This window comes from Magallana gigas, chromosome 8, assembly GCF_963853765.1.
Source record: "Magallana gigas chromosome 8, xbMagGiga1.1, whole genome shotgun sequence".
Classification (NCBI taxonomy): Eukaryota; Metazoa; Mollusca; class Bivalvia; order Ostreida; family Ostreidae; genus Magallana; species Magallana gigas.
In genome coordinates, this window is record NC_088860.1 from 50,020,261 (window position 1) to 50,044,670 (window position 24,410).

A 24,410-nucleotide genomic window follows, 5' to 3' on the forward strand; every position below is an offset into this window, starting at 1 on the left:
AATGGTAAAGGCCGGTGGGATCAGGTTCAGTGTACTTAGGAGAAGTTAGCACCCCCTGTTGACCGGTCGCACCCTCGTGAGCCTGAACACAGAAAAAACGAGACTTACCTCTTACTAAACAATGTAATCTAAAGTAATCACAAGTAATCTTGGTAACAAAAAGGAATAGTAATCTAATGTAATCGATTATTTCTAAAAATAAAAAAAGAAGAAGATGTAATCAGCTTGTAATTGATTACTTTTTAAATCCAAAGTAATTAAATTTAATCGATTACTATCGACCCTAGTTAGATGTTTTTAACTGAACTACGACAACATTAGTAGTAATTCTTAATTTTGGCTTAAAAAGGCCATGGTGACAACAAAACATGCTCTTATTAAATTTTGAAGTCATGTAGCTTAATCAATTAAATGGCGAATCGTTGCAATGTTCACATACTTAATCAGTTCACCCACTATCATATGCTAATCGGTTAACCCCCTTCCCCGCCTTGACGCATTTTAACGCATATACCGTTTCCTATACGTCACGCAATATCAGGCATATATATATACCGTTTCCCCGCAATCACGCATTTTCACGCACTTTTAATATTGTACTTATTATGACATAAATCTTCAATTCCGTTACGTTTTATTTCTTTATAGCGAGCGCAGCTCGCCGGCGCGCAGCGCCGGTGCGAAGCGAGCTCTACCGGCAAGGCGTGTGTGAATAGAAAATTCGGACTAGTTGCACATTCATTCAACGGATTTTTTTGGCGTCAGTAAATCGGACCAGTAATGCATTGTTTTAATCGTCCCAGTAGTTCCCTGTAATCATGGCAATTTTCACCACTTCACACTCTCACGAGAATCAGCAAGACAATAAAAACAATAACGATGTATGAGCCTACTATACGACATACAGTCAACGGTACCTCTAAAGTTCACCTCAGTACACTCTCAATCAAAGATAATCGAGTGACGTCACAAAGGTTTACACATTGATCCGATAGATTTTTTTCGGAGTCAGTAAATTTTGACCCACAATTCATAGTACTAATGGTTTCCAACCTCACGTTCTCGCGAGAATCAAAGTACAACTTTTGAGAAGCATATATAAGATGTGTAATTTTAAGAACATCATGCTTTTTTAAGAAAAAAAAACAGTACACTTCGCGTACTTTTATTTCTCAGGGGAGGTTTAAATAATAAGTTTTACGGTGCTACTGTTCTGGCGAGCGCAGCAAGAATTACACAAACCTTGCATCACTGTCAACTTATAGTTTTATTTAGGTATCAACGAACGTCAAAATTTTTTTGAGAGTATTGCTCTACAATGAGTATGCCAAAGGTACTAATTCTAATGGTCATGATACATACAGTGCAACCCCCTACCCAGAGAGAGAGAGAGAGAGAGAGAGAGAGAGAGAGAGAGAGAGAGAGAGAGAGAGAGAGAGAGAGAGAGCCCGTTACCTGTTTGTAGATGTGTAATTTCCCACTTTTAAATTTAATGGTCTGACTATATGCAATATCTACATATTTTTTTTACCTGTTTATTGTTTCATTTTATTCCTTTTTATTTAGTTCAAAATGTCCTATTGTTTATCCCCCCCCCCCCCTACTCACATACTTACCTGCCTACTGTACATGCATGCACAGTTAGCTTAAAAATGGATCGATATGACAGTTAGTATGGCTCTTGCTAGTATATATATATATAAAATCTCTATATTAAAAAAGATTAAAAACAAATCATTTGTCAAGGAGGCAGGTATCGCAGACTTTACTGAAATAGCCAGTACAATCATTACAGATGTTTGATCCACCTCTAAGTTTATCGCGGGAAATATGGCGCGAGTGCACTGTGACGTCATCCATGACTTTGTTCGTCTTTGTTTACGTTTCTCGACTCAATACGAAGGTATGGAAGCATGTTACAATCTTTTGAGTCTCGCCAAAGCATATGCGGTACTCAAAACGTGTCTTCAAACTTTAAGTCACCGTAAATTACGAGTTAAAAGTCGGCCATTTTTGGCATAGCACCACGGGTGAAAACATTAGAGAGCATTATGGGACGTAGACAAAAAATGTTGTTTGATGAACTGTAGGTTTAGCTCGTTCTTTTTCCCGCGCACACTGGTTCTTAGAGCTCGCTTCGCTAGCCGGCGCTGCGCGCCGGCGAGCTGCGCTCGCTTTAAGAGTCAGGCGACACTTAACCAACGTCAGCTTTGACGTCACAATAAGCACTGATAAGGGGAAATTACTCTAATTGAAGTTATTGTAAATCTCAGTGCTGAAATGACCATAATCCTCTCAAAATCTTGCAAAGGCTAAGCTAAAGAACAGCTGAAGAATAAGGACATTTCTTCAGATACAGGAAACAGTTGTAAATTGCACTCATTTGGATGAATGCTCACATTTATTTTATTCACTATAGGTACGGTAAATTCCTGGAACGTACACGTAGCATCGCCTTTTTTTTAAAAGGGAGTTGGTGGGTGGATGGCAGCCTCATCATCCAAAAAATCTTTGCAAGCAAAAAGAAAAAAAAAATCATGAAAATTCTAATCCTTCAGCTCTTTAGCAGTTCAATGGTTTCTTCATTTTCACTTCCATTTATAACATGGGGGGGGGGGGGGGGCACCATGTTCTTTTAATATGATAAGCAAATATTTTTAAGTGTAAATTAAAAAGAAATTATCAAACATTAATTTTTTTTTTAAAAGTGGAGGGGGCAAATCCATGATAAGTCGATTTTCTATGTGTAAATTAGGAAAAAATGAAATATTATTTTTTTAACATGGGGGGGGGGGAGCTCTATGATAAGTCAAGTTTTATATGTAGGTTTAAGAAAAACTGTCTTCTGCAAAAAAGGGGGATGAACTGACGTTACAATGACTTTTAAAGAGGAGATACAGTGCAATGAATATTCATATATTAAAATCTTTATTATTCAATAACATTGTATCTAAGATTAAACTACTGTTCTACTTATAAATAAATAAATTATAACAAATCTTATAAACTATGAATAATGAAAATTTACCGAAAAATAGGTATGTTTTATTTTTTTGTATTCAAATTTTACGTTGTTAATTTTATTTTTATTGATTTATTATAATTCATTGATTGATCACATGCTGCGCTCGCCCCAAAGGTCGCACCGTAAAACATATTAACTTATCTTAAACGTAAACGAATTTTTTATTGTATGAACTATTACGTCATAAACAGTTTTTAACGTCAGTTTGAGCATTGATGACGTAGATCTGTAAGGTTTTTGAGTCTCAGCAGAATTTGTTCAAAGACGCCTGTTATGGCGAATTCAGATATTTTTCGGAGTCTTTCTGACTCCGACACAGACTCAGATAAAGGAGAGACCGACAATGAGAGTCCATTTGATTACGACTCGGAAACTTCCGACGACGGAAATGATGAAAACGATGACATCCCACCTACCTGGAAAGCAGATTTTAGAGAAATTGACGTACCGCCATTTTTATGCACTCCTGGACCTTAACATGATCTCGGACTAGACGCAAAAGAAATAGACTTCTTAATCTTATATTCGATTCCGAATGCTTGAGGTTATTGACGACAGAAACAAACAAATAAGCCGCTAAACAGCAAAGACAAAATGGTAAGAAATAAATGATATAATTATAAGCAGATGACAAGTTTCATTCATACGCTCAATTATGCATGTATACTGTACATTACTGTTATTAATCAAAAGCCCCCACCTCTCTCTCTCTCTCTCTCTCTCTCTCTCTCTCTCTCTCTACCCCTCTCTCTCTCTCTCTCTCTCTCTCTCTCTCTCTCTCTTTGGAGATAACAGGATAGTAGATATGATTGAAATAATCTATATATTAAATTAAAACTTATAAAACTAATAGTATCGAGACACATTGAGCAGAATACATATTAGTCAAAACAATGGAAGGTTCATGAATTATATCAATATTACAGAAATTGAAGTCTTATATTCTTAATTCTTGAACATTCTTCTATTAGGGTTTTGGCGGGACCGTCTACGTGTTTGCAATTTGAAAGCGATCTTTAGTAAAATACAGTATTCCTTTTTTCACGGTATTTTATAATCATAATACTGTATATTTTCTCCTAATCATATGCGTTCCTATTTTTTTTTCATAATAATTACTGACTGTATCAACACAAATGCGTCGTCATAATTCTAAAATTAATATGTTAAACAATAAAAACGAACAAAAGTTTAAAATTCTGAAAAAAATCATTCTACTGGAGGGAGTGACAAAACGCACAAAGATGATGCCCCCTCCCCCGTTTCTCTCGCTGCGACTCAATCTGATTAAAATCAGCTGTTCTGATACGCTACCGCTCTTGAACAGCTGATTTTAATCAGATTGGCTGTGACTATCCCATAAATTGTAAAAAAGAGTACTTTACCACCTAAATAATTATTGCTAAAATATGTCTGACATGAAACAAAAACCCTAATCCAAAACCTTTTGAACTATTTACAAAACCCATTTCTGTCTATCGTTTATTTAATTTCATTTAATTTTGAGATATTGAGTAGAGGGAAGTTAATTTATATATACCCTTTTCCCCTCTCCTTCACGAATATTACATTAAGGTGGAATAACACATTATCACAAAATTGCTGCCCTCTGATCAAAACGACATTTCTTTTTATTAAAAGGGTTTTCTCGACAAAGTATGCGACTTACTCTTTAGCCGAGTAGATAAAGTGTCGGGCTTGTGATCCGTACATCTCGAGTTCGAACCCCGCAGGTGCTTTCGCTGTTATTTACTGATTTTTTTTTTAGATATTCACTTTTATACCCACACTGCAAAATGTTCGCTCATTTTACATATCTACAGTTTACTTATAATTATGCATTTCATAATCAAATAATTTACTGGTAATTTGAGTGTTTCTTTCTAGGTTTGTTATTCCATCTTAAATTAATTCTAAAATAATATTGTTTCAAATAATTCATATATTGATTCGAGCTTCAATTTCCATTTCTAATGACGTGCATAGAGAGTCAATGAATGTAAAATTATATTTAAATTACAGGTCATGATCCACAATGGTACGATTGTACAATTGAAGAGATAAAAGCTGATTTTGATGGGCATTAACAAATTACCAGGCTATAAGCTTTACTGGAGTACAAACTGGTTTATGGCAACCGCCGGTTTTCAACATGTCATGCCAGTAAAACGCTACGAAAAACTCACACAGTATCTACACTGTAGCTCAGTTACTGATGACAACGACCAGTTGTGCAAGATCCGCGAATTGATGGATTTGATTTTCCTAAACATAAGCAATTCCTAAAGTCCCCAGCAGTTCCAAACTATTGACGAGGAAATGATTGCATACAAAGGCCGCCATACGGTCGGCTTATTATTTGAAATCAAATTAAGTCATTATTGAAGATCCTTTAGGCCTCTAAATAATCAATATTTGTGAACATGTGTTATATGTGTGAAATGTGTTATAAAGCAAGCTATTTCTTTTAAAGCATGTAAAATGACATTTTGATTAATCATGATAAAATATGTGTTTATTATAGGCAAACCAGTATATACCATCTAAACCTGTACGCTGGGGTCTAAAAGTATGTTCACGTTGCGACAGTGTCTCTGGTTTTTGTCACCAGTTCGAAGTGTACATGGGAAGAGCACGTGGTCAGCGACAGAGCATTACATTAGGCCAGGGCGTGGTAGAAATATTTACAGAGAGTCTGGTCGGAAAGAATTTTCATGTATTTTTGGACAGCTTCTTCATATCGTTCAGCCTTGCTAGAGTTCTTTTAGCTAAAAGACTCTTCTCCTGTGGAACTATTGTAAGGAACAGAAAAGGTTTTCCAAGTGACCTGAAGTCGCTCCCCCACTCAATAAAGGAGATTTTCTCACAAGGTATACACGTAACTAATCAAAATACATGTACACGTATTTGTTAATTATAAATTTCGAATTGATGTACAACTATTCCAGTGATTAACTCAAAATGGTAAGGTTTCAGTAAGTTTAGGCAGAGTTTCAATATATTTATAGACAGGATGGAAATCTAACGGCGACTGTCTGGATGGATACTAGACCTGTGGCTGTTTCAGCCACAAATTCTTCGCCGCTACAGGAAAGAGCCCCCGTCTCACGGAGACTCAAGAACGGGTCTACTGTTGTCGTTTGCAGACCCCAGTCTGTTGCAAATTACCAAACCTATTTTCGGGGGGTTGACCTTTTTGATCAATTACGATCAAAGTACAGCATAGGCAGCCAGAGCCGGAAGTGGTGGAAATACCTGCTGCATTTCCTCATCAAAGTAGCCATCAGTGATGCCTTCATCATTTTCAAAGAGAGTGGCCGGTCAAGGAAAAAACGATATAGTCAACTGGATTCCCGATAAGCATTAGCAGAGGAGCTGATTGGACATTTTTCTGGTAGAAAGAAACCAAAACCAACTCACAAACTTCAAAGTTTGACAAACCATATATTTGTCAGGTTGGGTAGAAGCAGGTCATACTGCAAGCGGTGCTTTGTATCAGCCCCAAGAAAAAGGAAAGACACGTGTTATGGGTGTGCCGTCTGTAATGTTCATCTGTGCAGCAATGCTTATTACAATGAATATCATAGAATTCACCAACTTCAAGAAGAATGAGAGAATTGTTGTTGTCGCATGTGAACTGGGTTTATTCATTTTCAATTATTTATCAATACTCACGATGCAGGTTTTTTTTTTTTTTGGATAAGTAGCAGGAAGTTAGATCTCAGTGTAGTTAACTGCTGAAACCACAAAAACAAAAATGATTCCACCAGAATAATTGCTTTAGAACCCATAGATAATATTTCATTTCGTAAATGCGATAAGAAGTGTGATAATGTAACCTAAAGTTGCCGTGTTGAGATTTAGGCCAAATAAAAAAATATGTGTGGTTCCGGTAACGTCTGAAAAAATATTAGGGTAGGTAGGTAGGGATTTTTTTTTTTTTTAGAAATGTATAGAATGATTCTCTTAGTACTGCATGTACCTAGCACTGCATTGCAGATGGCTTTTGTATTTAGTGAGATAAATATACTAAATTAAGATTGGTAGAGAGCATTTAGCTTTTATTACTATGACACATTTTTTTTTAAAATAAAGCATTCATAAAAAAGAATGATTTCTGTTTTAAAACAACATGAACAAAAAGTATTAAATGTTCAGTATTATATACCTAAAAGGTTTGGACGATTCAGAGTTCATTTGATTTGGTTCGAATTTGATTCAGAATGCTATGATTTGTTATATTTTCTATTCGTTTCAATTACAAAGGTCAATCTCAATATTTCTCTTTTTAAATTTAAAAAAATTATTTTTACCTTGCAGATTCCATATAAATTCAATTTAGGGCCCAACTTAGAGAAAAATTTTAGGGAGTTTAACTTCTATCTATCAGAAAAATAGGGAGAAGCTTGAGAAATTAGAGAGACTTCCATTTCTTGACAATATTTAGCACAATGCTAATAATGATATACAAAGTTTAAGTCTTTAAGAAACAAGTCATTAAAATCTAAAACAACAATATAATTTTTTTTTTAATTATCCAATTTGTTGAATTTGATTTTTTTGATGTATTCATACATTTTATATATGAAATGTTTTGCAATTGTGTAAGCTTAATGACAAATAAAATCAGTCTTTGTATTTTTGGTGTATTTTGGAGGTATTAGTCCAACCCTTTGACCCAATTACAACCGTTATGCAGAGGATCTTGAAAATAACTGTTAACATATTGTTTTATGATTATTTCAGCATTAATTTGGTTGTGTTATAAACTAATTACAAGCTACAAACTAATTATAATAAAAACACTAAAAGAAATAAACATCGGTTGTAATTTTCGACGCACCGTATGTGGTTGCATCACCAGTATTTATCTTGATAAGACAGTCGCAAGTTGTTTATCACAACAGGGGTTAACTGAGGCTGTGAAAACGCCTTTTGAAATTGATAATTATCATTTTTTTGCCCTATGGGTTTTATTAACTCAGAATACAGGGTGACTTCAACATCTCTTTCGAAGGAAATTCCGGCGAAGTTACCGATCAAAAAGCGAGCATGTCACCCCCTAGGTTGGTCCTAATTTATTTATTGTGAGGTACACAAGGTACAAACAGTTCTTGATTTATCTTCTTTTTATTAATCAACTGATAGGAATTAATTATAAAATGTCCCCACACTAATTGGAGGCCGTTATTGTGGTAATGGAGCCGATGACGGAAAGCTGGGAAAATTCCGGAAAAATTTGAAAATTGGCGAAAAAAAAGTTTAGGGTCGGGGGTAAAAAATAGGGACGGTCGGGGGTAAAAAATAGGGACGGTCGGGTATTTTTTTATTTGGCCTTATGCGTATGTATCAATTAGTCGTGTTACCTTTGTGGTTGAATAGCATTCTAATGAACAAATGATTATGATACAAACAATACTTTAATAAAAATGAAATTGCATGTATATAGCAGAATGTTAAGCGTATCAGTATTCAACGAGTTCAGAGAACATCGAAATTGAGAACTGAGAAATGTGAATGTGTGATAATAAATGAAAGTTTTTTTCATTTTTTTTCCATTCTGCACAATTGCGATTTACCGCAAAATTATAATCCATTTAGTTTTACGTATTTTAGTAAAATACATGAATATAGTTTGAATTTTAAAAGAAACACTGTGGAATAGCGTTTTAAAAATTAATTTCATATCGCTAATGTATACAAATGCTCTCATTATCGTTCTCACTCCCCAACCCACCCCCTTTCGAAGCTGTAATTAAATCGATTAAAGGTACAACTTTCAATCATTTCAATTGTTTACTTTTCAATAAAGTTACACATGCGCTAGATATGTGCCTACGGGGAAAAGATAACGTCATAATTTATGACGTGAACAATAAGCATATATTGCGTCATAGATCAGTAAGTTGTAAAGAGTTCTTAACTGGCTTTGTTTTTAAGCAACACAGAAATGGTCAATTGCATTTTAGATAGGTTGAGATTAGGACACATCGATGACATCATTTGACTACAAACGAGATGTGTAGTCTTAAAAAACATTATGCATTCTTTAACCTTAAAAAAATCTACAGATATCAAATATTTAAAGTTTAACTGACAATAATTAACATTTAAAAAAGAAGTTGTGTAAAGTCATCATTTTTTAATGTGAAACGAATGTTGCGTTCTCTTTGATAGATATATAGTTCATGCAAGCTTTATAGAGGGAAATGGAAAACTTATGATATACATGTACCTGAGGTATTTCCTGAGCACGTGAAGGATCGGTTCGTAATATTAACAGGGACCTTAACATTCACTTGAATACAATGGCTATTTAGATTAAGAAAATTTATTTAGGTAAAAGGCTTCATTGACATCATAATTATGCATTCATAAAGATTTTCTTTTCCTGCTTTGGAAGTAAGGAGGATTTTTTAGATCAAATACATTTTCATTTATGGTCATAATGGCCTCGCCCAAGGGCCTGTACTCGTTATCGAGAGAACCGTGAATTTCACCATTTAAATAGAGGGTTTTACAAACATCATAACCATGCATTCAGTTCTGTAAAACATAAAAGCGGAGAGGTGAATAATAGTTTCTTAGATTAAATACACGTTCCTTAAATGGCTATTATTCTCCCAGCCATGTGGTCTGAAGCCCTGACCGAAGGGCCACGAAATTAACAAGTTTGGTAGAAGGCTTCATGGATCTCATAACCATGCAGTTTATTTTTTCCCCACATGTTGTTAGGGAGTAGAGAAGAAGATTTGGCTATTTGTTTGCATATTTTGCTCCTCCCATAAAACCTCGGTGAAAGATAAGGTCATAAAATTTACAAGTTAGACTCCTCTTATCTTAAAATGTGAATTCCATCAACAATTATTCCGAAATTACAGTTACAAAACAAAAAGAAATGTCCAAAATATTGTCTACAACGAAAAATACAGTCGCTGTTTGCAGGGGCAATCTTGCACATAAACAATATGAATGTTTACACTTACCAAAATGCATCCCAGGACTTCCAGCCACCACCAGCCAAGAAATCAAAATGAACATAAAATCCAGCTACATGTATATAATGAACTTCCAGTTGATTGAATTGTTTTGAATTTGGTTTTTGTTTCACGCAAATAAACAACATCTCGTAACATTATGTTTCTAGTAATTGAGTCATTCAAATCCATTGGCATTCGTAACTTTTCAAAGTAATGAGGTCACGCGATCTAATTTTTAAAATCTAATATGCAACATTTCTTTTGTAATTGTAAGGCTTAATTCAAAATAAGCGAAAAACAAAAACTTAGAACAAAGTCTATTTCAGTGATAATTCATATTCAGATGCGAAAAACTTTCTAATTCAAATACGCACTATTTTGAGCAGCGCAAGGTTACATCAGCTGCTTACGCCGCATTGCACCATCGATTAGAAAAGAAAAAAAATCAATCGTCGCTTTTAGGGAACATTTCAAAAACTAAAAAATACTGTTCATATGAGATAAATAGGACATCTATAATTGTGTGATTTTATATTTGCTTTATCCAACTCGTTGAAATGGTTATATTCGCTCGGCAAGCCTCGCGAATATATACACCATTTCAACTCGTTGGATAAAGCAAATATAAAATCACACAATATAGATATCCTCTATTTGTATATAACATTGATATTCATTAATGGGTACAAAGGCATCAAAGGATATATTTATAAAACGTGCACATATCTAAATTGTTTCCATTATTTTTTACAAAAACTGCAATAATTAACATGAGTATATCACAAAAAAGTCACATAAATACTATCTAATGATTGCAAACTTCATTGTGGTGAATCTATTTTACGGTTTCTATCTATTTTGTTTGACTTTAAAATGGTGCTATGAGCATTATTTTTACTTATGCAATGATTATTGATTTACGGAGGAGAACAAAGTATCTGAAATTAAAATATAAATAATAGTTTAATTAACAGTTAAAATTGAAGCCGAACTTCAATATCCAATTAAAAAAAAAAAAAAAATAACAAAAAGCAAACCCATTTAAGGTAATGATTTATAACTATATGACGTGAACCTCACTACTGCATGACGTAACAACTCAATATTGATTGATAGATGTATGTAGAACAGGGTGACGGTCTATATATCTAATTACAAGGGAGGGCAATGTCTAACCGGTTAACTGGTTATTCGGTCACAACGATTGTAGCTGGTTATAAAATTAGTAAACGGTTAGTTGTATATACTATACAAACTGTATATTTTAACGCAATTGTATAAGAAAGAACAAGGTACGCTTAGGGTCATATTTGGCCTATTTTCAGAGGATAACAAATTTTGGTCCAAATACTCTCTAGGACATGGGCTTTCTATATATAGTAATATTATCTTTGTATCACTAATAGTTTTTGAGATACCCGGAAAGAAAGATGACATGCAAAATTATGACGTTATTTAACGTTAATGCCCTTAGTGGCAATAAAATTCGCTTTCTTCTCAAATATTCAACGAAATAAATTAAATTAAAAACTTTTTAATAAATTGATACCTGGGTGCACATTACACAATTGTGGAGTTTTTTGACTACAATATAAAACTGTACATGTTTTCATTTGGCTACCTAAGGAGTTAACTATTCACAGTCCAAAGTATGGGGGGGGGGGGGGTAAAAAAAGGACCATAATCAAGGGTTGTCAAATGATTCCTTTGACTTTTAAAAACTTGAAATAAATGTTGTTTTTTAATATTAATATGATTCAATGATTACATAACATTTGCTTGCAAATAATGCAATTTCCTTAGTTGTTAATGTCTGCTGAAGTCCTCATCAAATCCATGGCGCATTTTACAAGATAGTAAATGTAACCTAGGACACATCAATGTACTTTCTATGATGAGTTGGCTTATATTTGCATTGATAATAGTATCCCATGAACAGTTCTGTATTTGTATCAAAGACCTTATAGATATATTTATTGTTAAATTAAAAAGAGAAACACTTATATGTATAACACATCATATTTGACCTTTATGCACTTAAATACAAAGTTTCCTATTACTTAACATTTGTCAATAATAATATTCAATGAAAGCTGGTGTGAAGTATTGGTTTAAATTATTACATGCAATGATTTTAACCACAATAAAACAAAACTAAAATAAAATGATAGTGGTCTGGACTCAATGGAGGTTTAATTAAAATATTTTTTTCAAAGTATAACACATTGTTCATTTTTACAGTTTGATCTCAAATACAGTGGTACAATGCCCAAAAATAGGCAATATTGATATGAATTGCTTTGAAAATGTTTAACTTTAAAATATTTTTAATTTTATAGTAAAGATATGCTATGTATTTATGAGAGTAGTATACTTTACAAGTTAAAAGATAAAACAAGCATATAAATAGAGGGGTAAAAGAAAATGAGGTTATCCCTATACATGTATTTCATTTCAATGAGACACAATTATGAACAAAATGTATACAGCGTTTGAACAATATTTGTTGTATACATACAATATCAATTATTGAAAAGCACATCCATTATACTTTATACAGCTAGAAATCAAAGAGCATGTCATTACTAAATAAGCCTCTAGACAATGTGATTCTGACATTCTTATTTTACACATATATGGTTTTATATAATGGTTGTCAATATTCATACAATAAATCATTTGATATTGCAACTTTGTCATAAATTGATTTGCTTATAATCTTAAATTGCAATCAAAATAATTGTACAAATAAATCAATCAACAATATACTTGCATTTAGGTATGAACTCAAAACAGCAATATACACATTCAGGTACTTTGTAATCATCACTAATTTTTACAGATATCATACACTAAATTTCAGAAAAATTCTCCTACCATACATGTTTTGTTGACTGATTTATTGACTGATGAGTCACTTTGAAATTCACTCCTCTTCTGTTATGGAACATCTTTCTTCATTTTCTTCCTCACTTTCTGATTCATCAATTGGGAGTGCAGCAGCATCCTCAACAGAACTACACCAATCGCGCACACCACAGACACCACTTTCCTCATGACGAGCAAGACCCAAGAACCAAATCACACTGGTAATATGAGCACACATGCCCACAACTCTTGTACCAACTTTACATTTGCAAAACCAAGATTTGATACTGATATCATCATGTCTTATCCAGAGTAAGTATTTCTTTGCGGAAATGTGTCTACTTTGAATCTTGGCACACAGGATTCCATCAAAGTCATCACTGATGAAAATTTCATACCTTCCTTCCATAAAATGTTCATATGCATATGACTTTGCCAATCTTATTTGGTACACACCTAAGGTTAACTGGCGTATTTCCTCCTCTGTCAAATGAGGGAAGACTACAGCATGGGAGTCTATCTTCTTCCATCTTATGCTCCGCTTCTCTAAACCTTAAAAATATTATTTTCAAATAGAAGTTCAATTTATTCTCAACCAATTTTTATATTTGAAAATCCTGCCAAAACCTTGTGAGAAAACATAATCAAGATGCAAGATGATGCTCACCACTTGTCTCAACATAATCCTTTAACTCATTCACTCCGTTTGCAAGAAATCGCATTTTTGCAGCCATGGCAACATCTTCCTCCTCAATTCCAGTGCTCAAGTCTGGTCTAAACTTGTTGCAGATTGCACTTACTATGCGGACATAATCGCCAATATGTGGTATCTGTGTATTGGGGATGGTCCTGCTCAAATAATTCCATGTCTTGAGCCTGCCATTCACTGACTCGACAACCCATCTAAGCTGTAACACACAACACATACTATGAATATGCATATATAATACACATGCATGCAAATTAAATATACAGTAACACTCGGTTATAACGAAGTCGTAGGGGCAACAACTTCACACTGTTATATCCATTAATCGTAATATACGTATGACAATTTTTTTTTAAAAATAAGTGCTGGGGACTCAAATAAAAACCTTGTTATATCCAAGAAATCCCTATATGTGTGTTTGAAATAAATATGAGTTTTACTGTAGTGCAATGTAACTAAAAGGAAAAGTTTGTTATATCTTAAGCTTTGGATTCACAACACATCTGTACTATATGATACAGTACTAAAACACATCAATAACATTTTAAGCTTAAAATTTTAAAAAGGTGACCTGCAACAACATAAACAAATTGAATCAGTATTATATTGTGGCATGTTATATTGTACAAGTACCTTGGTCACAAATCTGGTTGAATTGGCTTCTTCTGTTGAGTGTTGCTTTGAATGACGAGTCAGAAAGGATGGCATTTCAACATGTATCCCCAAGTCATCAAGCAAAGCTTCTGCGTCTCTGAAACCTCTGTCGACAATAAAAATATCGTCTTCTTCTACCCATTTCCTAATGTCCTCTACATTTGTCTGGATCATGTGACTTAAGATCTTTGCATCAGAATTTTTGGAATCTGCCAGATAGGGACCTAATACAGAAATTATATATCCAGAAGTTGATACAATCATCATCGGTTTAACTAATGGCCGGTGTTTGTGGGTGCTGTAGGAACGACGTGAGAAAGAAAAGTTTCCGCTTTTTTGGAGGTATACATAAGTCCCATCGAGTACAAGAATGACTGGATTATCTGACATGCTGCATAGAAGTTCCTTGGCAAGGGGACGAGTATGGTGATTAATGACATCCTCCCTTGATATGTGAGAGAACCCCAAATGCTTTGGCACAAAGTCTTCCATCAAAGCATTTTTCGCAGATATAACAGCACGTCGAACCTGGAAATAGAAAACCCAGTTTCAATTAATGTACATTCAATCACGTACGAGTTTTTATTTTTTATGTATAATAAAATAAGAAATCTTAAATGTATTGTCTCACTTAACATGTCCATACCTGCCATTTTTTCATGCCAAATAAGGTTCCAAGTAGTTGATTACTTAAACCACATCTAAGTTTCGTCAACAATAATGCTACACATGTTCTAGTACTTCTGTTCTTGGATGATCTTAAGTTGGTCTCCACCAAATACGTCATCAATTCATCAAACTGATCCTTTGTAACACCTGTTAGATTGTAGTAATCTTCATTTTGCATTCCATGTGGATCATCAAAATTCAGTCTCTTGTTCTGATTTTGGATTGCTACATCCCTGGTTTGTTTTAAAACTCCAACAATGGTGGTCCTGTTGACATTGGAGACAGAACTTGTTTGTTTCAACAGATGCAATGCCTCAGTGTTGAGATCTCCATCAGATATATGTTTAGGACAGCATCTAGAACCAGGTGGAACAAATGTTTCTTTTTGGATGAATACATTTACACGAGTGTTTTCAGGAACAACAACAAGCTTTGGCCCTGGCTTTTTACATATTACACAGTTGGCATGACTTGTAGAAGTACTTGGGATGGACAGTGTTACTGAAGGAGGGCTCTTCATACTCTGCTTTGATAATGTTTTCTGTATTTTGTTTGGCTCAGGGCTGTTGCAAATAGAATCTCTTGTCGATTTTGTTTCACACATGTGACGACATTTCCTACACAGCATGCTGTCATCAGAAACATCCATACGGAGTCTTCTCTTGATGAATTCTGCATGCTCCTTCTTTATCCTGTATCTGTCCTGTTGTGATGTTCTTTTGGAGCACAGCAAGCAGGGGTAGAACTTAGGCATTCTAAAAATATATTAAAAAGTCATTAATCACACACAATCACATTACTGTACAAGTATAATAATGCTACATGTATATGACAGATGTACATTTAATATCTGCAATGATGAAAGAACTTTCTGTAGAAATTTTTTAAAGAAATTCAATTTAATATCTTTAAGGTTCCTCCACACCCAATGACCTGTACTTTTTAGAAGTGCATTACAACATGCAAATTCAACATATTGTTCTAGCTACCGGTACATGTAAAATATTGACCACTTCAAGTGTATTACTTGACAGTTCCAAAGGTTAGTCATCTGACTGCCAATCCTTTGGACCCCAAGATATTGGGTTCTAGTCCAACAGGAACTAATATTTTCATTGACTTGCGCAAAGTTTTTAAATTTCATATTTTCCCCCAAAAAATGATTTTTTTCTTCCATTATATTAGAATAGACTTTATCTTTGCATTATGATTATACATTAGTTTATGTTGCTTTAATAACATTTATCAAGCTGCATGGAGAAACCTTAATACCGGTTTTTAAATAATATAAAATAAATGGTAAAATTATAAAGGATTGCAGGTATTAAATTATAACTGCTATTAAGATATTTTATCGTACCTCTGTTTATTGCTATTTCTTCATCATCACTATGGAAATAAACTTAATTTGACCTCTGAACACTGGTAAAGTCACACAAACATGAACATCCGATTTCTGTAGAATGTAGAAAAATGTACAATTACTTACATGGCTTCAAACATCTGTTCATATTTATTAGCATTTACAGTTTCAGTTGAAATGTGATAATACTGTAATTATAGATTATGTGTGGCAAAAGTGAAGATAACTATTTTTTTGATTTTGTTTTTTTTATTCCATTCATATGAAAAATCCTGAGGATGAGCATGCATACGATGGATTCAAATATTTAAAATTCTTCTTAAATAATTGTACAAATACCTTTTATATCAGAAAACTAACAGAAAGAAATCAGTTACATGTAACATTTACTACGTTATTGCTTTGCAATAGCATAAAACCCTTTAGAACCCAGTGTATTAAATAATCACCTGTTTTTTCGGTATAATAAACAATTTATTGCATAAACATTCAGGAGATACAAAGATTCATTCATCCAGGGAAAACCATATTTCCTTTGGGCATTGCCCTCAAGAAATATGATTTTCCCTGGATGAATAAATCTCTGTATCTTCCTCACAATCATGCGATAAATGTTGCATTAATATCGATAGTACGCATCTGTAGATTGTCATATTGCAAATTCTGGTCAAAGTTACATGTAATAGTCTTGATTTGGCTACTGCATATGTGGTTGGGCAGTTTCCCTTATGCCTAGCAGAAACATGCCACATATGCCTTAATACGTGCTTTCACACCTGATAGTTTTGCATGAATATATTCATAAATACACATCAAAAATAGCATCACTGGGCCTACAGAAAAAAAATATTTTTATCTTATTTCCAAAAGCAGATAGGCCTGTTACGTGAAAGCAGAGACGTTATTTATGTCTCTGGTGAAAGGGACATGCAAAATGACATATCTTTATACAGTGACAAATAGTTTGTTTGATTTTTATCCCCATCTCTACAACACACGCCAAAAAAATTAGCGGCGTCGGGTCAGGGTTGCAAGTCAGAGGAATCTTGGATTAACATGCATTTTGTTGCTTTCCTTGTTTTCATAAGATCGCCAATCAATCCTTACCTAATACAATCCCATAGTGGTACATCAGTTGTGTTGAATATGTCTACGTATCGATAATGAACATAGTTTGTACTTGAAATGCAGCAATTGTAGATCCCATGGTACATAATTTGGCGATTTTTCATTAAAAATATAAGCCACGGGACTTGTTCCGGAAATGACAAATGTTTAAATTTCACTATGAGCACAGCAAACGCGATTTACGAAATATGTTTTTTTCGACTAGTAATTGCAATAGCTTTGACATATACAAGTATTATCTATCGCGTTGCCTGTGCACATATCAAAATATTTACATACGTGTGTACAAATTCGTAGTTTTTTGCAAAAAAGTGAAATCCAGATTAAGTTTGGAATTTATAATTCTGATATGTGACGTTTTGGCGCCATTTCCCATGCATGTTTCAAGCACGGGGGTTGTCCAGATTTAACTTCGAGGGGTGATGGCAGTTTAGCTGCTGCTTCATTTTTTATGATTTTCATAGGCCAAAATAATATACTAAGTGTACCTTGTTCTTTGCGAGACATTGATATCTGATTCATTTACATGACATGTAAAGTGGAGGCAGTTTAGGCCATGACGAAATTGGTATGTGTTAATTATTATGACTGTTAATACAATATACGCATGTAATTGCTACGTCTCAGGCGCGGATCCAGACATTTTTCCCGGGGGGGGGGGGGGGGTCCGACAGAGCCTACCAACATATTGATGCATTGTAAAAGATACAACCTTATTTCAAGGAAATTTGGATGTAAGCCGCTTCTTGTTATTGCTTTGTTTCTGTTTCCCTTAATATTATTTTTTTTTTCTTACGCATTTTTGTGCACGCGAGTTCTCGGGAACGGCTTGGCTGATTTTAATGAAACTTTCAGAACTAACACACATTGATCTGAACCTTATTGGAAATTTTTTATATTGATGACGTCATTTCCGTTTTAGAGATATTGACGTTTTTACGATTTTTAGAGGGTCGGCTTGTCCGGTGATTTTCTCCTAAACGAAAACAGATATTTGATTCAAATTTTCAGGGTTTATAGACCTATGTTTGTCGATATGACAGAAGCATTTTCATTGTTCTGTGACAAAAAACACCGAAGCTCGCCTGAGCTTAAAAATTGAGATAAAAAGCGTCATGATTTTTTTGTGGTTTTCTTTGAATATATTTTTTTCTAAAAAGTATTTTGTTAAGACTTATAGAACAAAAAAACTTTCAAAAGTCAAGAAATTTAATTTGACATTAGGGAAAAGGGGCTGGCTCTTTAAATTAAGGGCCGAAAGGGCTCTAAAGTATTCTAATAATATCTTTTTAATGTGAAATATTTTGTAATACTTTATAGAAGCAATTATGTTCATCGTAACGTTATTTACCTATACATGACAGTTGTTTACTCTTTTGTTACGTATTCAGGGATTTTAAGGGGCCAGCAGTCCGAAATTTTTCTCTTATATATCTGAAAGTGGAGAGAAATTTTGAAAAGCAATGTTGAACAAAAGATGCTCCAAATAATATCGTTAACAGTTTGCAACCAAAATTTTTTTGTTATCCGGTCCCTAAAAGGAGTTATAGGGTCGGCCCTTAAAACGATCTCTTCCAGACATCTCGAGAACGGTACATAATTTCGACATACTTGTTGAACAAAATGTGTTTAAAATGAAAAGAGCTTTCTTTTTATATCACGAAAAAGGGGCTGGCTATTCAAATTAGGAGCCGATATAGTTCTCAAGTCTTTTAATCATAACTTTTAATTGTGAAATATTTTGTAATATATTACGGAAGCAATTATGTTAATCGAAATGTTATGTACCTATACATGAAAATTGTTTACTCCTATGTTATGTAATAAGGGATTTTAAGGGGTCAAAAGTCCAAACTTATCATCAACGTCCCAAAAAAAAAAAAACAATTCTAAGGAGCAATATTGAACAAAATACGCTTAAAAAATGTGATTAACAATCTGCAACCAAAACTTGTCTGTTATCCGTTCCCATGATCTCTTCCAGATAAATCAAGAACGGTTACAAATTTCTAAGCTTTTTACACAAAATGTATCGAAATCAAAAGACCTCTTATTTGATATGAAATAAAATGTGGCTGGTCCCTAAATTAGGGATCCAACGGGGTGTATAATCCTTCATCCATCGCTCTTTTAGATCACATCTGCATTTCCTGATATGTTTCGTTGATGAAGATAAAAGGCAAGGTCATTTCCTCTTCTAAAAATCGGACGGAAGACCTCCTCGTTGCTCGCAACAAGATCGTGTCTAGTTTTTTTATATTTTTTTATTTAGTACATGTTTGTTTGACAGTTCTGAAATATGCCACACTGCCACACTGCCAGTGCCCCCAGAGCACCGACTTTAGCGGCATTCTGTTTTCAAAATCATTGAATTACAACAGACTTATGATCTCGAAAGACCAGAAAGTAAATATAACTGTAATTTTATGGCCGCCACACTAGCACTTACATGTAACGCCTGCTACAGTGGAGATAAATAATTTTTACGGTGGATATAAGTTCTTTGTGGCCAGTGTGGATGAACATGCAACTGCATACAAGTTACTGTACGAACAGTAGTGAAAATCTTTCAAACCGACTTATCGGATCTAGTAGTTCAAGATGCAGGACTTGAACATTCTTCTTTTGTTTTGCATCCCAAATTTTTGGCACATTTCACTGGCATTGATAGTTCTTGCATGATGTAACTGCATGAGGGCTAGTGACGACAATATGTCCTCATTCATTGTACTTCGCATATAGCTTGAGCACTCGGCCTCACAAGAGGTGACAGGTAAGGTGCAACCAATGTGAAGAAGCTACCGATATTTGTTCTCTGTGTTTGCCTACCACATGTTCTCGGGACCTTCACTTCTATTTGAAGCTCATTAGCAATTCATTTGCAATCTTCATACCACGTTTCAAACCCCACATCTACTCCTTCTCTCATCTCTTTCACCCTCTCAACACGATCGGTTATCAATGTACCGGCTTCATACACGTCCAGATCATGTTTCTGCAGTTTTGATGCAAGGGGCTTCGCTGTCTGCAGAACAGCCCTGACACAGATGAACGTCACCAAAAAGTGGCACGACATCATAGTGGCCATTAATTCCTGCAATGTGCTGTGATTTTAGTTTGGGTACCACGACCACTCATCTTGGGTATTTTCGTTAATCCCTGGTTTTACGATGGACCGGAGACATTCAACGACGGCAGTATACATGCTATAGAATACATCATAGCAGGTATGCCGTTCTACCCATCTTGTTTTACACAACCTCAACAACTTTTTACGCTTTGATTCCAACCCATGATGTTGAAGGACATCTTCAAAGAAGCGCTGGCTTTTGGGAGAGACGTCAAAGGAAAAAAATGTGGCATTTACCCTATTTATCATATTTTTCACAAGAGGTATCACAGGGGCTATGCTCAAGTTCAGGACATGACTGTTGCAGTGTGTGTAAAGAGCAAGTGGATTGATAGAATTTATTCGAGCTTGACAACCTACCATTTCTGACGACATTGCTGCTGCCCCATCGTACGCCCGGTCCCTCATTTTGTCAACTGGAATATTGTTCTCTGTTAAAACCTCTACTATTTTATTTGCAAATGCTTCCCCAGTAGTACGTTTCAGATGGAGAAAATCAAAGAATTCTCGAATATATGGCTCATTTTGCCTTTCATCTAAAAATCGCAAACACAAAGCCAGGACCTCTTGGTTTGAAAACGTATCGGTCACTTCATCAGCTATGATAGAGTAAAAACCCCTCCCTTTCAGACCCTCCAATATTTGATTTTTGATGTGCGACCCAATGGTGTCTATGATTTCATTCTGTATGGTCTTGTTGGTATAAGTTGCATTTGTTGGTGCATTTTTTAAATGATCAGCCAGCTCTTTGTCATGACTAGCTAGTAAATTTAGAATGGCCCAGAAATTGTCCTTGTTGGATGATGTACTTGAGGAGTCATCTCTGTGTCCCCTCAGGGGAATGTTTTCCACAAAGAATTAATGATTCAACAATCATTTTCAAGAGCCTCAAGTTTTTGTCATACATGTCCTTGTTTTGTGAGCTAATCTTGTACTGGACTGTGGTTTCTGGGGAAGTGAGGCGTGTTTTCAGAGTCTGATTTTCAATGCATGCATTTTTGTGGTAGACAGACTGTTAGAGTCTTAGAATTGAACAATCTTTTCCGCCAACTTTCTTGAAATTTTTGAATGGTTTACTTATAAAGGTGTTGTAACACCTATATTTACTGCGGAAACAGCATACAATTTTTGCAAAGACCCCCCCCCCCCTTCTTAAGTGCGCTACTGTATGTCAACCATTTATATTTATCCTAATAGGCATCATGTCAGATCTATACTAGATAGTGGTGGTTTTTAAATTTTTTTTTATACAATCGAATCCGATAACTCCTTTTTTTTGGTCAAAATTCGAGTGGGGGGGGGGGGTCCGGACCCCCCCTCTGGATCCGGGCATGCGTCTGATCAGTTTTAATCTAGTCATTTATAACTGTTGAGTACCGTTACAGATTATTTTTTTTTATTAAAATGACATGTAGTAAATTATAAACTAGCGAATGCCATCGTCTATATTGGACACATACATATATAACGATCCTAAGTGATCGTGTTTTCAAAACGAATATCTAGACATAGGCAGTCTTTGATAAATCGACCGGTGACGATCAGCTTCTACTTGATAAGTTAAACTGTTTCCGCAATTGTGGGCAGGGGATGTGTTTTACGACCGTTTGCTTGTTTGGTCTTTTTAGATTAAGATTTTAAAAATGATTCAGATAAATGATTTTTAACAGAGTATTTGTATCGTGTTTAATGTGGCATTAATAACTGTAGAAAAAATAAATTAATCATATTGACAGATTTTTGCATTTGTATCGTGCTTTATGTAGCATTAATAACAGTAGACAAAAAAAGTATCATATTGACAGATTTTTGCATTTTGATAATCCAGCAAGCTATTCAAAACTCTAACGGTATCCTGTAATTGAATGTAAAACATTTGTTTCAATTGAATTTAAAAAATGCTTTCTCTTTCCGTGCGTTTCTTTTTATTCGAACTTGTCCATCACATTTCTGTCATTTCGATTGGTCAAGTTAGAGGTTCCAATCCAAGTAGTCTAAAGTCTTTAAAATAGATATTTAAAAAAGTTGCAGTTTTTTTTTTATCGAAAATCTTTCAGGGGTAGAAGGAGGTATCAGATCCTTTTGTTATGATAATCTCTATGTCTTCTGGTTTAGGAGGAGCTTAAACCAGTATTTCTTTCAGTAGGGACAATAACTCTAACTTTTTCAAGTAAAGGTTAAAAGGTTATATTTTGAAATGTCTTCAGAAGTCCTACAACATCCATAAAAAGGTTTTCCATACAACCTTAAACAAAAGAGATGTAGAAATTTATTATCTAACAGGTTTTCAAATGATGTTGACCTTTGACTTTTATTTCATTTCGTTCGGCCAAAGTTTACGCTCTCATTCTAAGTGGTTTGAAGTCTCTAAGACAAATGAAACAAGTTAAAAATATTTTTAAAGAAACTTATTTTTTAATACTTATCAACCAAAAATGATACTATCACCATATTTTAACAGTTGTACATGTATTGTTTGACCAATCGTAGACAACCACATAAATTCCAACCCAAAAGCAAAGTCGATTTTGAATTTTCAAGCCCTGTGTTTAATTTACCATATATAAATTATACCGTAATTACAGATACAGTACCGATCAGACCCAACCTAACAGAAAGTAAACCCCAACTAAACCCTGGGTTTACTTTCTGGGTTTACATCGGGTTTACTAGAATGGACCCAGAGTAAACCTAAAGTAAACCCAGAGTGGACACAGAGAGTAAACCCAGTCAGAAGTATAACCTGAAAGCAGACGTTAACTGTGTATTCGAAATATACAAAGGCTAGGAATTACACACAGTAGAATGGTAAGATAAAATACTTGTCTTTTTCACACTTTAGTGCACACAGTTGACCTCAAAAGCAATTTCAAAGTAAACCCCGACTAAACCCAAAGTAAACCCCGAGTGGACCCAAATTTTCAAAAAGTAAACCCAAAGTAAACCCCAAGTAAACCCAAAAAGTAAACCCGGGGTTTAGTTGGGGTTTACTCTAGTTTTATTTGGGTCTGATCGGTACTGTATACCCAGATAGGTATATTTCATCAATACATTTCATATAAGCGATATTTTAAAATCCAACGTCAAAACTCCGGTAAATACAAGTTACCATGAATAAAAATAACCAGAAAATATTCAAACCCTGCTTTGTCTCCAACGTCATTCTACCTTCAATTATGAATTCCGATATATCCTAGTTAAGGATCTTTTTTCCCTTGAATGAAGTGATTTCTATATTTTAAATAGCTTTATTTATTATACCTCTGTGGATTTTTTCTATGTAAATTACCACAAATTAAACATTATTATATCTAACCGTGAAATAAATTCCGTGCTATCTACCCATATTGAATAGTCATCGAAACTATTAACAGGCGGCATTCGATTTTTATAGTTTATAAACTCGGAACACCTCTGTTGTAATATACATTAAATTCGAAGTCTGATAACTCCTATTTGTTTATCATAGAGAAAATCTGCATAGCCGAGAAATAAAGTGTTCTTCAGTATAATAAAATACCGCAGCCTATATGTTCCTTGGCTTCGCCTCATGAAATTGCTGTTTCGGGGGACAATAGAATTGTTATCGTCCTCATAGCCAGCAAAAAGGTATATAATTTATACTTGTTTAAAAGCTCAATAGACTTAGCCTACAATAAATCAAACTGGATGAAGAACATATTTAACTATGAGAAAGAGGGGATGCACTAATTGAGAGAGAAAAAGGAAAGGAGTGTCTAAAGTACCTTTTTCCGTTCTGAATTCTTCATCAAAACGTACCCCTGTATTGTGTGCAAGTAAAATAGAAACTACGAAATTGAAACGGATATACACTTTGATAAAACGGCAAATTATTGCCCGTATATATTTAGGAAGGATGTTTT

General features: G+C 34.5%; 1 protein-coding gene and 1 long non-coding RNA gene across 3 annotated transcripts; one reads left to right on the forward strand and one right to left on the reverse strand.

Annotated features, from left to right (window-relative positions):
* The first annotated feature begins 3,241 nt into the window (after positions 1-3,241).
* LOC117685964 (uncharacterized) lies at positions 3,242-7,886 on the forward strand. Its single transcript, XR_010708891.1, has 4 exons — positions 3,242-3,622; positions 5,048-5,371; positions 5,550-5,895; positions 6,034-7,886. It is a non-coding gene; the product is annotated as an uncharacterized lncRNA (long non-coding RNA).
* Positions 7,887-12,025: 4,139 nt separating this feature from the next.
* LOC136270830 (uncharacterized) lies at positions 12,026-17,443 on the reverse strand. 2 transcript variants are annotated; one of them, XM_066069617.1, is made up of 6 exons: positions 17,376-17,443; positions 16,266-16,361; positions 14,883-15,660; positions 14,216-14,764; positions 13,541-13,781; positions 12,026-13,425 (listed from the first exon to the last, which is right to left on the reverse strand). In XM_066069617.1, exons 3-6 carry the CDS (start codon positions 15,657-15,659, stop codon positions 12,932-12,934), a joined length of 2,061 nt encoding a protein of 686 aa, XP_065925689.1. In that variant the 5' UTR covers position 15,660; positions 16,266-16,361; positions 17,376-17,443; the 3' UTR covers positions 12,026-12,931. The 2 variants fall into 2 exon arrangements, with proteins under 2 accessions (XP_065925689.1, XP_065925688.1); XM_066069616.1 differs by lacking the exon at positions 17,376-17,443 and having other exon boundaries at positions 16,266-16,565.
* Between the last annotated feature and the right edge of the window lie 6,967 nt (positions 17,444-24,410).

What these genes read in the sequence shown, in the direction of transcription:
- LOC136270830 (XM_066069617.1), bottom strand. Translation starts at nt 15,659, where the DNA reads ATGCCTAAGTTCTACCCCTGCTTGCTGTGCTCCAAAAGAACATCACAA. An exon ending in CAACCAGATTTGTGACCAAG is followed by an intron (nt 13,782 to 14,215) that starts GTACTTGTACAA and finishes TGTGTGTTACAG; the next exon opens with CTTAGATGGGTTGTCGAGTC. An exon ending in GGATTATGTTGAGACAAGTG is followed by an intron (nt 13,426 to 13,540) that starts GTGAGCATCATC and finishes AATATTTTTAAG; the next exon opens with GTTTAGAGAAGCGGAGCATA.